At 37.0% G+C, this 15,446-nt stretch overlaps 1 protein-coding gene across 4 annotated transcripts in view; it reads left to right on the top strand.

Annotated features, from left to right (window-relative positions):
* Positions 1 to 15,446, top strand: part of SPIRE1 (spire type actin nucleation factor 1) — a 128,272-nt gene that overhangs the window by 4,578 nt on the left and 108,248 nt on the right. For all 4 annotated transcript variants that reach the window (XM_066183852.1, XM_066183835.1, XM_066183843.1 and 1 more), the window contains exon 2: positions 7,810 to 7,844. In XM_066183852.1, coding sequence (XP_066039949.1) covers positions 7,810 to 7,844 — 35 coding nt within the window. The remainder of the gene's footprint in view (positions 1 to 7,809; positions 7,845 to 15,446) is intronic.

Below are 15,446 nucleotides of genomic sequence, written 5' to 3'. Positions count from 1 at the left end.
TGGAAATGCCTGCCAGGCATTCAGCAGGAGGGCATAATGCATGGAGAATTCTGGCTTTGAATCAAAAAGATCACAGAAAAGTTGACTGCATGGTGGCTTTCACGGGACTTGGAGGGCCCAGGGTGAGACATGCTGAAAAAGAATAGTTTGTGTTGTCTTGGCAGTTTTAATGACTTCCATGTCCCTCTTACATCCATGTGTGCCCAGGTTTTGGAAGGAAAGAATGGAGAAACAGGATGAATAGATGCAAATCAACTTGAGTGCATGAAGACATTCTTATCTGTCAGTCCCCAGTGAAGCACTGAGGAAAAATATGCATGATTTTTAGAGGAAAATGAATGTACTACCATTTTTCTTCTAATTTTGTTGACCCTTTTCAAAGATGATGAGCCTTTCTTGATGTTTAAGTTTTGAAAGAGGTGTTGCCATGAATAGTGCTAAAATAAATAAAACCTTTAGGATGAAGACTTAATTATGTTCAGAATTCAAATCTAATTCAAGGGTGTTCAGAAACATCTGTATTTGAAAATAGTAAGGCTTGATGTAATGAGCCTCACTTTTTTGTGCATGAGTTTTAAGATAGATACCTATATAGGTATTTTGATGCTGGATGTGAAGTGTCGAGGTCGGAGCAAAATAGTACTAGACAGCAGAGAGGAGCCTCGGTGAGTTGGTGCTTTTACTTGTCTTGCTCTACTGATCTGTGGAAGAGAGAAAGCTTAGGCCTTACTTATGTCAGGCTTTGTGTCATCACTGTGGTTCCCAGTAGGCAAGTGTGAACAGGAAGGCTTCCAGTCATGGCTTACAGGTATGCATCCTGTGCACTGGGGGTAACGTGGGCTCTGTGAATATCACCAGATCCTGGGCATCCTGTTGTAGGCAGCTCTGGTGAGGGAAGACAAAATAGGCAAAGAAAAGATCTCAGCATAACAGAATAATTTGGTTTTAAAAAACAAAAAAAAAATGGTATTTGGTTTTTTTAAAAAAATGTGTATTTCAGATGCCTGCACGAAAGAAATGGAAAGAAATTGCCAACAGGGATAAGTGACCTTAGTTGCCTGTATTTGTATGGAGAAATGTTGAAGATGATAAGTATGCAGTGAATGAACACACTCTGATTTGGTGTTGTCTGAAAACTGCATTTATTCCTAAGGAAAACATTGAACTTTGAAAGAAGAACTTTGAGGCATTGTGGGCTTCTGGTTTTAATAATGACTTAAAGATAAGACATTTGTACTATTTGTACTTTAACAGAGATTTTCTTGGCTAATGCAGTAAAAACGTTGCTTTAGAAAGGAAAATGGAATTTTAGTTGTCATTGTTAACAGCAATTGCAGAGTGAAAAATGAGTCATGTTGTGGACAGTTAAAATTATGTCTCTATTGGTTATTGCTGGAGAAAGAACAAAGATGCTTTTTGGAGGGAGGGGAAATAGGTAATGGATAATGGAGTCCAGCTTCAGGGCTGGCTGGAGGTGATAGCACACCCCACAGTGCTCAGCGAGAGGTGACAGGTGGGACTGGGGGAGCACAAGTGGAGCTTTGAAAATGAAGACAGTAGCAGTGTATGATGTGACAAGAGGGGAAGAGAGATAGAGAGAGAGAGAGAGCCTCAAACAGGATGATTCAGAGCAGGACAGGGTCAGGGACAGGCAGTGCTAGTGTCCCGCACGCCACCAGAGCTGTGGATGAGTCTTACCCAAACCTGAGTGTTTTTGCCAAGTGTGCAGTAGGAATGTTGCAGGTGACAAGAGGGCTAAAGGTATGTAACATCCTGCATCCATGTTGGCAATGAACATATCTTCATGAAAGTGGAGAAGCTTTTTTATAATATCTGTTAAACGGAAACTGAGGAGTGTTTTACTCTTTGTTTCTGAATTAGTTTATCACATTAGAGCATCAGATCCAATGAGACAATATTGTTCTATTCCTGATAAAACCTTAAAACAGCTTGCATGACACATGCAACTATGGCTGCATTACTGTATTTTATTACTGTGCATTTTAAGAGGAACAAAAGGAGATGAGTCTCTTTGTGTAGTACAAATACAAGACTGCAAAGACATAGCTGAGGTAGAGAAGAATTAATAGAACTCCTTTTTCATTTACCTGAGAGAGTTTATTAACAGCTGGTGACAGTTCTTAACAGATCCAGTAGTGCTGAGTTACCAGTTTAGAAAAGCTGTAACCTGCTTGAAGCTCTGGATCCATCAGAAATGATGGGAGAAACTTGAATAGTCACAGCTCTGCTAGGAGCACACATACTTGTTGAATGAGCAGGCAATGGGGTAGCTCCAGGAAAAACTGGGATATGATCAGAGTAACAGAAATTTGAAAAATAAAATAAAAATCAAGACACATGAACTCTGTGAATTCACACTTTTTTTGGGAAGAGTTGATACCTGTACAGACCAGAGGAGGATGAGTGCAGTATCTGTATTTAAGCATCTAAAGAAGGGACTGGCAGCTGTGAATGGAGTCCAGCAGCACTTGGAAATGCAGAACTACCACAGTATTTATCTTGGAGTAACAAAAATTGATGTGATCCCTAGGAAAACCTAGAGATTTGCTAAGGAGATCGAGCAGTGGAACACAGAAAAATGGTATGTTGATCACAGCCTTGTGCAGAATAGAAATGAGACAAGACAAAGAGCGACCATGTAATTATATCTTAGGAGGTAGAACTAAGGTAGCATGGATTTGTTAATTTGCAATTTAAAATACTCTTATTAAAAATTTAACAGGGTATTAATACAGAAGATCTCTTAGTCATTACCTTTACTTTGTGCAATAGACAAAAAATGCTTATGACTGTTCAAAATGAGGAATAAGTTCAATGAAGTGTTGAATGGAGAAAAATGAAGGCATGAAAAAAATTGGCACAGGGAAGGAAAGTCCTGATTACCATTGGTCTAGAAACCTCTCTAAGGATTTTCCTCGTATTCTCTTAAAATTTTTACATTTTTCTCTTTCCTAAGCAGAAAAATATAATTACTAAGTCATCAGCTGTAGTCTGATACAGAAACCATGAGTCGTATCCAAAAAGCTCTAAAATGTCATCCCATTTCTTGTTACCTTGTAACTACAGTTTGAAGGAGGGGTATGTTGATCCTCAAAGCATAAGTGTTTGCTTGTTACTTTCTTAAGAACTTGGTTCTCTGTGCTTCCTGCTCTGAGGGGTCTCTGATTACCTCTCCTAATCCTGTCTGCTTCCTTCCACTTCGTTACATTCTCACTCTTTTTGACCTTCTTCCCTGCATCCTGATATGTCTTACTCCTAAGATATCCTTTGCCGGTATGTCTTTATTTTTTTCACTTTTTTTTTTTCCTGATTCTTTTTATCATACCAGTTTTCACTGTCCTCAGCCTGGCTCACTTCTCCTACATCAATGCTTTCCTCTCCCTTCATTTAATTACAAATCTCATTCATTGCATATTTATCTCTTTTCCTTCTGTGGCATGATTGCCTTTGTTTTCTTCTTTCTTTCCCTTTCCTTTTATTGGTGCTCATCTTGACTCTTGTATTGATGAACTTGTCATTTTTGGTAACTAATCTGACCATGTTCAGGTTATTTACCAAATCTCTAATTTTGGTAATTCCAGAGTTACCAAAACTCCAGTTTCTGAATGCTTAAACGTGAGTCTGAACTTACCTTTTTTTTTTTTTTTTTTAAACTTGAAGAGTCCTCATTCTCTTAAGGACAAAGAAAAGCTCACTATTGTAGCTACAGTGCCTCTTGAAAAATCTCCAAAAGCTAGAAAGCAAATACAAGTTCAGTTTATTGTTAATAGGGGAGGGTGGGGGGGCGTGACTAAAGACCATTCAGCTCAAGGAAGGAGTTAGTGATTGTCATGTTCTTCCTTGCTCCCTTGCCTTAGGTTAGCCCTTACGTTCCTTCTTCATCCTCTTCCACTGTCATCCAGTACATACAGGCAGTGTCCCTCAGTCCTCAAGGCAACTTGCGCTCTGTTGTTGTAGCAACAGCAGCTGGATTGCTCTCCAAACCTGCGGAAGTGGGCTGTGACATTTAATTATAATATTAATCTTTAACACAAAATGAGTTTCAGGTTTCTTGCCAATGTGTGCATCAGCCACACTGTTGCCAGAAAATCAGTGCTTTTCATTTCAATTTTGGAAGAAGCTGTCTTGAAGGAACTGCCTGTGGATGTGAGCAGAGGAGTCTGAGACACTAGAGGAGGCCTAGGGAGATGCTCTGAGCTGCAGGGCTCTTAGACCAGCTGATCATAGCTGAAATGGTGGCTGTGTGATTATGGTGTCACATCACTAAAGTTAACTCTGTAGCTTGATTTTTCTTCAGGTAGAGGAGTGCAGACGGGTTGGCACATCCCACATACTGTCCTACAAATACCTTGGGTCAGTCCATTCTAACCTACTGAGTTATCTATTTTGCTTTTTAAACTTAGTCCTGAATGTGTGCTTATCATTGGTAGGAGTACGGGGAGCTCCTGCCTGAAGGGATGAGACAGTCTTCCCTAGTGCTTGAGGAGAGTTTGTCATGACTTTCCTTGCTGAGGGTGTGACAGAAGAATACTTTTTGAAGAACAAAAAAAATGAATATGAAGGTTTGGGGTTTCTTTCTTTTTTTCTTTTTTCTTTTTTCTTTTTTTTTTTTTTCCTGTCAAATGTGTCTCTCTGGAGACTGTTTTTAGAAATACAGGAAACCTCCAATGTAAGTCACTTTCCTTCTTTCAAAAACTGTTCACTTTTTGCATTTCAACAAGCTGAGAGGGGAAAATGATCTAATTTTCCAAACCGTAGTTTGTTTATAAACTGAAGTTGACAGTTAAAGTTATGCAGTTTATTAGTAATGAATGCATTAGCTTCTGTTTGAAAACTGTCATGGAAAATTACTGTTGAATATTTTTTGGCAGTAAGAGTGGTAAAAATGCTGCACAGATGAGTATCTAGTTGAATGGTTCTGAAGTCTGGAAAAGTCTGCATTTATGTTAAGAAGCACAGCTGAAATAGTTTTTTAAGGCTTCATCTGTTTACCAGGGAAGCACTTCATCGTGCTTGCAGACAGACTGTTCTGTGACTTACGGGTTTTTTTGGTTTTTTGGTTTTTGTTTTTTTTTTTTTCTCCCGTGCTAATGAAGGGAGTGTGACCCTTAGGCTACATTTATGAGTTACTGCTTTTTCTGTCATGTCAGCTGAAGAGAGAAGAAATTTCTACTCCCAGCCAGTATAGATAAAGCCGGTATAAATAAATTGGCTTGAAGAGGCCATATAAAAGCAAATTCATTTCAGTCTTGGTAGATGCATGTGAGTGCATCAACAGTATTGTTAATATCTCTTCAGAAATGTAGTAAATTCCCAATGGAGGGAGTCCACAAGTGACTGTGAACAGCTTTGGGAAATCTGCTAAGTGTATAGCTGGTCTCAGGGTACAGAGGCATATGGAATGGTTAATAATTACCATAATGCAGTGTATATTAAAGTGTTGTAAGTCAGTTGCTTGCACCAGCTAGGATCCTGTCTGGGTGCATGAAAGACTTGTTATTCCCCCTTCCTACCCCTGCATGTGCACTCATGACAATACTATTGGGTTTTAAAATCCCGGTGTAAATAGGAATAAATAGTTGAGTTTAATAATAAAAAAGCACTCCAGAGTTTGAGTGCTTTTCCTTGAGGAACAGCTTTCATGGAAGTTTATCGAAGGAGCTGCAAGATAAGCTTCTTGCTGTTACTTTCAGTAAGTCAAGTGTCATCTTTCTTGTTTTGGTCTGGGCTGATTTATTTGTTTTCTGTGCTTCAGGACTTGCTTGGTACTTCTGCTAAAAGGATGTTCGTAGGATCTCAGCGCTGATGTGAGGTGCAACAATGAGTACTTGGTGCTCCTCAGAGGATCTGGGGGACAACTTGGCTCCTGTTCCCTTAGACCATAGGAGATGCAAGTCCAGATATTTTAAACTATCATTGATTACAGACATCGGTGGCCTACTCTGTGCAGTGCATTACTATAGGTTTAAAATCAGTACTTTTTAATGAAGTAGTCTTTTTTAAAAAAAAAAAAGTAATGTCTTTTTAAAGCATGTGCTTTTTCTTCCCCTATCTTGACTACATTTCTCTGAATTAATCTTGTATCATCTTGTATCATAAAGATACATTGTTTTGGTCACCTGTCATTTGATTTCACAAAAGTAGCTCCTAATATTAAAAAATCTGCTAATAATCCTAGCAGTTAAAAAACGTTCTTAGTAAATTTTTCCTGTTTCTAGTTTGTAGCAATCACGGGAATGTTACCATTTTAAACACCAAAAAATCTATTCTGTGCATCTGGAAGTGAATGAACCAGAGGTACCATTCCTTTTGAAAAGATAGCGTGTGCTGCAAAAGCCTTTTTAAGTCACTCTTCTGCACTCGGTTTTGAAGTCAGACACCAGTGCTAAGCATTAGTTTGCTTTGGCAACAGTTCAAAAGGAAAGTAAACAACTTTCACTCTGTTAGGTGGTTGTTCGCTATTCATTCAGGATGTGTTTAACCTTTAGTTTCAAAGGCAAGGTGACCAGTTCAGTATGAAAAATCAGGTCTTTTCTATGCAGGTGACTCTTCAAGAGCTGAGTGTTTTGCATGCCGTTCACATTTGTCATATGAAGTCAGTGTGATCACTCCTCTGTGCAAACCTTGTGCCAGCCAGTTGGCTGAGCTTCCTTGGGCTTGTCAGCCAGTCTGATAAAATAGTCCTTCCAGTTATGGGTACAAATCACAGGCTTTTCCAGACTGTTGCAGTAAATCCTTCCTAATCATCACCTGAAGATGTGCTGTTAGAGTCCGCACTGTCAAGCAAATGCATCCTGTTCTAGTTTTTGAGTACATGAGGTCTCAGAATTATGTCATATGTTTTGTAGGCTCTATGCTAGTGGGTCCAAAGCTGCAAATTCTAAACCAACAGTGTGAATGCAATGAAGCTGAAAAGCTAAGACAGAAAATGTAAAATTTTATATCCATGTGTTTTGAAATTAAAGTTTTGGGTAGATCCCCTTTCAAATGGATGGATTTCTGTGGAACAATAAACTTTCTTGAATAAAATTTTTCCAACAGGAAATCATCCTGTCAAGATTCCTTCACCCTACTTTGCTAAGGATTATTAATAGAAAATGATAAACTTGCTGCTTTTAGTGACATGATACTTTCCTAATGTGCTGTGAAATTTCAGTCTTCTTTTTGCTAAGCTGTCAGGTCACTTTGACATAAAACTATTTTGTGCTTCAGAAAATTGAGATTTCAATTTAAAGAAGCAGTTCAGAAACTTAATTTTTTTATTATACAAATTCCAAAGTGATGCTTCTGAACTTGGAGGAAATGCAAAAATTGACAAGCGGGACTTACAAAAATAGTACAGTAATGTTTTAACTTTAATTTGCTTGAACTTCGTATTTCTGTTGAACTCTTTGAAATCCCAGAAGTATCAGATGAAACAGTGGCTTTTCCCTAGTTTATGAATTAATGCTGCTTATTCTCTTGGAATGACTATTTGCTACTGCTTAATTTGAGCCAACATGTTCTCATGTTCCCTCCATGGCCAAACATCAATCGTACAATTTAAATAATGAAGTCAGGCATTAAAGACACATCTTTTTAAAAGCCAGTATTGTAAAGGATCCAAATAAAAAGGGTAGGGCCTTCTTGTTGCTAATACCATGATGCATATATAGTAAGAGCATTATTGAAATGTGTGATTCAAGTAGGACAAGGAATACTTGGCAATAACTCAAAAAAGACTCAACTTTTTAGTTTTGTTTTTCCATCTTCTCTTATTTATCTGAAAACTTTTTTTTTCTTTTACAGATAAATCAGGCCGTTTACACTGCACAGAAATGGAGGTAAGAGAAGTATTTTGTGTTCTCTGTGAGTGCTGATTTAGCTCAGCTCTTTTTCATTAACTTATAGTGTAGATGTAGTATACTTACAGTGTGGAGTTATTGTTGTAAAGTTGTACTGTTTATTGTATTTATGACTTTCACTGGCAGCTGATAAGCATGTCTTTACATGGGATATTTAGTCTCATGTTTGAAAATGCAGGAAAGAAAGGCTGTGTGGTTTTTCAAACCAAGATTAAGGATTTGCGATGCAGCCAGTGTAATCTCATTTGATGCTAATCTCTTTAAAACATATGTGTATTTTAAAGAATATTTAATGTGGGTAATTTCTGTTGGATAAATTATTCTGTTATATTTATTTTAGAAGGGACTAATTGGTCATGAAGTAAATACTTAGAGTTTATGGAATGGCTTAGTGATTTTTGACAACCTGAGAATTTGGATGGTAGGAGAGAATACAAGTGATCTCAGGGTCGTTTGTTCATTTAATCTTGATTTCAGAAATTTTTGATATGACCTTTAATTTATCACTTGGCAATGTTTTGGAGTCCAAGAAATATCGTTGTATGTCTTGTTGGGGTAACAACAGAAACACAAATCCATTTAAATCTGCTTGATTTATATCTTGACCGTTATTTGAATCTGTATTTTTTGATACTAAATTGTGATTAGTGTTGTAATTGTTTTATATGTCAGATTCATAGATTTATTCCAAGACGGAATGCAAAACTAAGTAGGACATCCAGTTGAACAAGATGTGGACTCACAGTCTAATTTTTATTATCATACAGAGTAAATAAGACAGTCTACTCAAAAAACTTCTCCAGCAATAAATACCTTTTCTGTGTCCTTTGCAGGGCAGCCTTTTCTCACTGCCTTTGAACTTTCTTTGAAATGTAAAACCCAGTTTTCACTCTAGCTGTTCCATCCGTACCTCAGGCTGAGCCTGGAGATGGGACAAGTGGTGGAGCATCTTAATTGGCGGCTTGTCAGCTTTCTCATCAATAATATATGTGAAAGTGACAAAGTACTGCTACCAAGTGGCTTATTCATAGATAAACTGTGCATGGTGATGGCTGGTTATAAAGACAAAATGAAAGGCCAGCTAATTCAACTGCAGATAGTAAAAAGCTAAGGCTATCTAGGTTTTGTCAAGTATTAATAATAATAATAATAATAAAACCAGAAATGTTCTTTCTGCAGGATACAGTGTAAGGAGTAATTCATAACAGATGGAAGTAGGCATGTTTTGTTACTTTGTGTGGTTTGGTTTAAACAAATGCATCCTGCATTTGTTTCAGGATTTGCAAAATCTCAGTTCACAAATCTAGTGCCCTATTTACAAATTATAATCTGGCGTATCATATGCTTTCAGTAGTAAATATGTTTTTGCTTTGTGATTTTTAAAAGGAAGGTAATCAAAGGCCCTAACACTAAAAATACAGCTAATAAACCACTGTTAAAATGTTTTTAACAAAACATAAAATACTTCGTTTTGGGAAAGTAGAAGCGTTTTTCTTCAAATGAAAATATCTAGTAAGAGTCAGTTCGAAATGCTGTATTTCATCTTCCGTGGGAAAAGAGTTCTCTAATTTTGATCTTTTAAAAGTGTATTTGTTGATAGTTGAAAAGCAGATTGGAGCTTCCCGTGAGACAGAGGCTTCATTTTAAAATGTCTCTAATAAGCAGCACTGTGACCATTAGCATATTGACTCTTCTCTTTATCTTTGTCATTTTGAAGGAGGCTGTGAAGGAGTCAGTAGCTTTTTCCTTCTGCAAAATTCCTTTGGGGTTGCAGTGTTAGACTTGAAGTTGATGATGTTTGTGTTTTTCAGAACTAGGAATTCAGCAGAGACAGCTCATCTCACTTTTTTTTTTGATTCCTGTGGAAGAGAGTGTGCCCTAAATGAACATACCAGAATATGTGGGCAACTTCTTAAAATCTTAACGAATAACAATCATAATTTTTTTTTTTTTTTGGAAAGCATCCTGTAGACTATCCAGAATTGAGACACATTTTATTTCAAGCCAGCAGTATGAGTGGTGTGTCAGGTTCAGAGTCCAGGTGCCATAGCCATAATAGGAGGATGGGAGTAAGAAATAAGGTGACCTTGTTTAATCTGCACCTGCCTATAGCTCTGTTATGTACTTAATGATAGCGCTCCTTAGTCATCTCAGCCGAAGGTGGTGAAATTATATAAAATATGCCAGCCTCATTTGTAAATATTTAGTGCTCATATAGAAGGTATTCTGTGAATGCAAAGTGATTCATATGTAGGAGGGTTTAATTGCCATCTATTTGAAAAGACCCACCTAAGTGAGCACAGGCGTGTTGTGTGTGATTAATGCAGTTAACCAGGATGTGCACTAACACAGAGACACACGCAACCTCTCACGTTGTTCAAGAGTCAGAAGGGAATTAAATGGCTTGTCCCAAACAGTGGTGAATAAATTACTTGACACCATTCAGTCTGAGTCAAATCACAGAAGGAATCAATTGCAGAAATGTTTCGGGGAGCCTGTGTGCCGTCTATGCAAATTCTATTAATGAGCTCTTAGCACCTATTAAAAATCTTAACATACAATGAAAATCACAGTACTTGTCTATGGAGCTAATTCTTTTTAACCTTTTCATTGGAAACTTGAAGCATTTGACTGTATTTTAGATAATAATTCAGGGGAATAAATATACAGGTTATAAGAATACAGTGTTCACTGTCATATAAATGAGAATATACCTGTAATATACCTGTTAGTTCAGTGTATTGATGCAAATAAAATTAACCACCTCTCTCATGCACATGAAAATGAGAACAGGTATTTAATAGCACAGAATGTTAGGATTTCAAAAGAGGTGTCATAATTTTGCATTAAAAGCTATGCCACACCTGTATTAAAATCTGTTACCTGCTCATAATTCAAGCAGTGTAAAATGTGTATTTAGCATATGGTAATATCTAGGGTTCATATTTTTATCCTTGTTGAGTGTAAACAAAAGTAACATTCTGATTGAAGAGTAATTGCTGCAGCAAACAATCCTTGTCATGCACAGTAATAATCACTTTGTTCTCCTTCCTGAGCATTAACCTTACGGTGACAAGGGAGAAGAAATGTCACTGCACAGAGGACAGGCAAAAATGTTTGAGAATCATTTCTTTTAGTAAAATATGAATGCATGTGATTTCCATCAAAATAAGTTTTCATTATGTACTGAAAAAATAAATTTCTCTGTGAATGCTTGGTTACAAATCTCGTAATTCTATGAAAGCTTTTGATTCCATGTGCTTTTAAGAGGAAAATTAACAAGAGCTCAGAATTGCCTTCTAGAAACTGAAGCAGAATCATGCATCTTTTCTTGCAAGCGTTAATTTGTGCTTGAGCATTATGTGGCAGTTCTGATAAGTGAAGCACTCATCCCTTGCTGATGGAATTATCTCACAGAGAAGCTGCACTCCAGCCTTTGAGGGACCTGTTATTTTAGATACCTGAAAGCCCATTATGCTTGTTCATTGATGTGGGGGTTCTGTGGCAGTCAGTCTGACCTCCTGATTTTCCTGAAATACTCCATAGTTGCAAAGAAGCAGCTTAACAGACATTTAATTAAATAGCAAATACACAAAAAAAGTAGAGTTTAGGTTTTGATCTTTAGTGTTTTGTAATGAGCTACTTTTTCAAGAAAAGCTTTTTTTTTCTTTTTTGTAATTTGTATAAGTTTCTAGCACACCAGGAGGAGATTGATCTTGGAGAAAAATGGATTTCTGATGTTTACTTGCTATAAGCTTGACACATTGCCCTTTTCATTCAGCAGTTTCATGGGAATACACAGCAAATATTGGGCTGGAGAACTAATAATGTATTTGACTAAGCTGATTTAGTGATAGTCAAATCCTGCCATCTGTCCAGAGTTCTCTAAGAGAATTCAGCTGTTCCTTGTAAAGGCTCTGTAATTTTGCAGTATATGATGTGCCTTTATTAATCTCCACGCCCTGAAGTCACACAGGATTTATGATGAAATCTCCATTCCAGTGATACCACTGATAAACCTTTCAATCAACTGGGGAAGAGTCCAGAAGCAGTTTCACCCTTTGGTCTTCTGACAATTTCAGATAATGGATGGTGGAAAACTAGATCTTACAGTAACTTGAGCTCTTCCAGGGAACATTTTTCCCACAAAACCCATAAAAAATAGAGCATAGAGCATTAAGTTAAGTGGTGTTGGCGTTTATTTGGTGTTTTGGGGGTTTTCATGGTTTTGGGGTTTTATTGTTGGTGGAGGTTATTTGGCTTTTGGTAACTACAGAATTCCTTTTTTTGAGATAGAAAAGTCTGCAACTATAGGTTATATGACTCTGAAAGAGGACTCAGATTTTTGGAAGAATAAGATAATTTTTATAGCTGTTTAGTTTTTTGCAGAATCCTTTCTGTATAAATGCTATTAAATTGTGCTTGAGAAGATACCCATCTAATCAGAGACATGCTGGCACACCTATGGCAGCAATCATATGTTCTCATTGATAGCTATCATATTAATTAGCTTTAAGGTGCTGTTTTTTGGGTAAACCAGTGCCAGTGGATGTGTTTGCCTGTCTGTTCAGACCAAGAGACTAATTTGATTGCTCATTCAAACTGCTAGAAAAAATTAAGCTTTAAATGTTTGCATGCTGACATTTTAACTTCCCTTTGTGTTGTCCTTGTTCTGTATAATAGAAGACAAGTTTAGAGTATCAGTATGAAATAAGACTGCTGTGTCTGCTACTTTTTTTTTTTTCTGCTGAATCTCTTGAAGCCTTCTGAGATCATATGACATTTTTCTATGAACTCTGCTACTTAAGAATTTTCTGTTAGAGATGTTGTGTTTTCCTACCTCTGCTGATTTCTGAAAAGTTAATAGTCAAAGCACAATAACCTAAGGAGTATGCATTCTGTGGATGAATAAAAGTGAATAATGGTGTGGTTGCATGGAGGGAGTTCTTTGTTGCTTGGAGGATTTTGCCTAAGGCAGTGCTGAAACTGAGGAAAAATACACCCTGAAGTTCAGTAAGTTCAGTTTCAGTGATAAGCTTGACCTGATGGCATTAGCTTTTGGATCTCTAGGGGACAAACTCCAACTCAACCCCTATTCCTGAATGTTTCTATTCACTCAGAAGTTTGACATCCACAATATAAGAAGTGCAGGAGATACACAGGTGATGAGAATAAAAGGTATAAAATATAGGTTAAATGACAGATGAAAAGCACTTCAGTCTCTGAAGATTTCTTGTTGTTTACAGCTCTTCTTTCCCTGCACCACTTCAGTCCACACAGTGCTTACACTTGCAGTGGTGAATTCAGGAGTACTGAGTAGGTTCAGTTTGGTATTTGGTTTTTCGGAAGCCGAGGGAAATGAGACTTCAGCGCATTTTCGGTTTCTTTCAGATGAACAAGGAGCACTTTAGTCGGCTGGTTAAGTATCTTAATATAATACTGCATTCATTTTGTGCTGCATTTTTTCTTCCATATTCTACCTTTGCTATTGTAGGACATGAGTAACCTCCTTTGACTGAAGTGGATATTCACAGTGTTTCATGAAGAACATTGGATTTTTTTCTTTTTTTTTTTGTAAATTGTTATGGTCTTACTGGATTATTAAATCATTGTAAGATAGAAAGTTATTCAGACTTTTTGTGTCTGTTTCTAATTGATGTCTAATTTTTTTTCACTTCTGTGTGACTGGGTTTAGAGGCTCTCTAACATAAAGTTTCTTAAATCTAAGCAGCATTATTTCAACAATAACATGCATTACTGGCCGTGGCTAATTTTAACATCACTAAGATAGCCTAATTGCTTGTTAATCAATTTTGAATTTGGTCAGTGGTCGAAGAAGACCGGAACTCAAGGGAACTGAACACTTGATTTCACTTCAGCAGTTCAGTTACCAAGCGCTGGTTTCCCAATTTAAAAGCAAATGTTGTTTTAAAAGTAGCCATTAAGAACATGAAATAAGGATTGGAAGACAGTAAGTTTGTTTTCAAAATGTGAAGAGATTTAAAGTGAGAAAAATAGTCGTTTATGAATAAGGTGAATTCAGAGTGCTCCCACCTACTTTAATACACATGTGCTCTTCTTTTAAGTGGTAACTTATTAACATTGAGTCATTCTAACATTCCTTCTTTGAATGCGCTTAGAAATATTGATCTAGTTTATCTAAACAATTCTTGTATGAAGTAGATAATGTTTTAACATTTAAATTCTTGTTAGTCACTTTATACTTCGGACCCCTAGCAATATATACTTGGGAAAATAACAAATCCTTATGAAAGGCTTTTTTTAAAATGCAGCTTTAGCTGACCTCATGCAGATGAACATGTGGAATTTTTAATGAAGAAATAGACAGTGCCCTTAATCTTTGTTTGGTCTTCTCTTGCTGCCTTCTGTTATTTTGTCTCTCTGCTGGAAGCAAGAACTGCTGTCCTCTGGTTGTGAACATGAATAAGCTTCATTTATTGCAAGAGAAGGGAGGAGAAATGTGGTCCCTCACAGGATTTCTAAAGGTTACTCGGGGAAAGTACTAAGAGTAAAGCTTAATGGAATTTTAGTGAGATACACATTTTCAGTAGGTCAATAACAGGGCAGGTCATGATGGTTGGTTCAGAAATTCAGTGTAACACTGTCTTCAAGGATTCAAAAATCATAAGGCTTATTCTTGCATAGAAGTGAGATCAGCAGAAAACAATCTGTTGAAAATAACATGGGGTTTTTTTTATTAGTTTCTAGGTTTTAGTTAATACATACCTAAATAACTATTTTTTTTGCACTTTTATGACTAAATGTTTTTCCTCACACGAACATTTAACATGTAGCTTTTTATCTAAATCACCTGACCTGAGAAGTTGAGGCATTAAACAAAGCAAGATTTGCAGTCGAGTCGTGAGAGTGTGCAGCACTGTGTGCTTTCTTTGGCAGAGAGGATCCTGAGTTGGTCTTGAGGCTCACTGAGGCAAAAAGGGGTTTTGTTAGTTTTGTACTTTCTTTTGTTTGACTCGACACAGTGCAATTCATTTGAGCTTTTGTTCCAGAGTGAACTTTAGAGCAACTGGTAAGTTTCTGTGCTCCTCATGACCTACCAGTGTGAACATTTTCATCTTAAGCTGTTTGATTTTGTCTGCCAGTTACATGTCTGTAATGTCAATCATGGGAAGACAAAGCAAGCTCCAAGATTTCTTCTTAGTAGCATGAAGGAAAGAAAGATGTTCCATGCTGAACTGTTGGATTAGCCTTCAGTGTCGCTGTGTGCTGTAGCAGATGAAGCAAAATACTTTCATTTACCAAAAAGAAATGCAGACGGTAAATTAAACACACGGATAAAATTTGACTAAATTTGAAATGTGTATTTCATCATGCTCCTTTCTTCTATTAACTAGTGGTAATTATGAAGCACCTGTAATGCTTTTAGTACTTCACCCTCAGCCTGAAGTGAAGGTTAAATAATTAACTAGGACAAGGCAAGCTGTTCACACTTAGTAGATTAACTCCTGCTTCATTTAAGAAAATAGGGGTACTCTGTTAAATTGACACGTTTTTCTCTTCTATCTATTCATCTCTAAGCTTGAAACACTCTTGTCCGAG

This window comes from Chamaea fasciata, unplaced genomic scaffold (assembly GCF_029207755.1).
Source record: "Chamaea fasciata isolate MVZ Bird 193981 ecotype frontalis unplaced genomic scaffold, bChaFas1.0.hap1 SCAF_1, whole genome shotgun sequence".
Taxonomy (NCBI): domain Eukaryota; kingdom Metazoa; phylum Chordata; class Aves; order Passeriformes; family Sylviidae; genus Chamaea; species Chamaea fasciata.
Note: the sequence above shows the minus strand (reverse complement) of the source record. Positions and strands in the feature narration are given on the sequence as shown.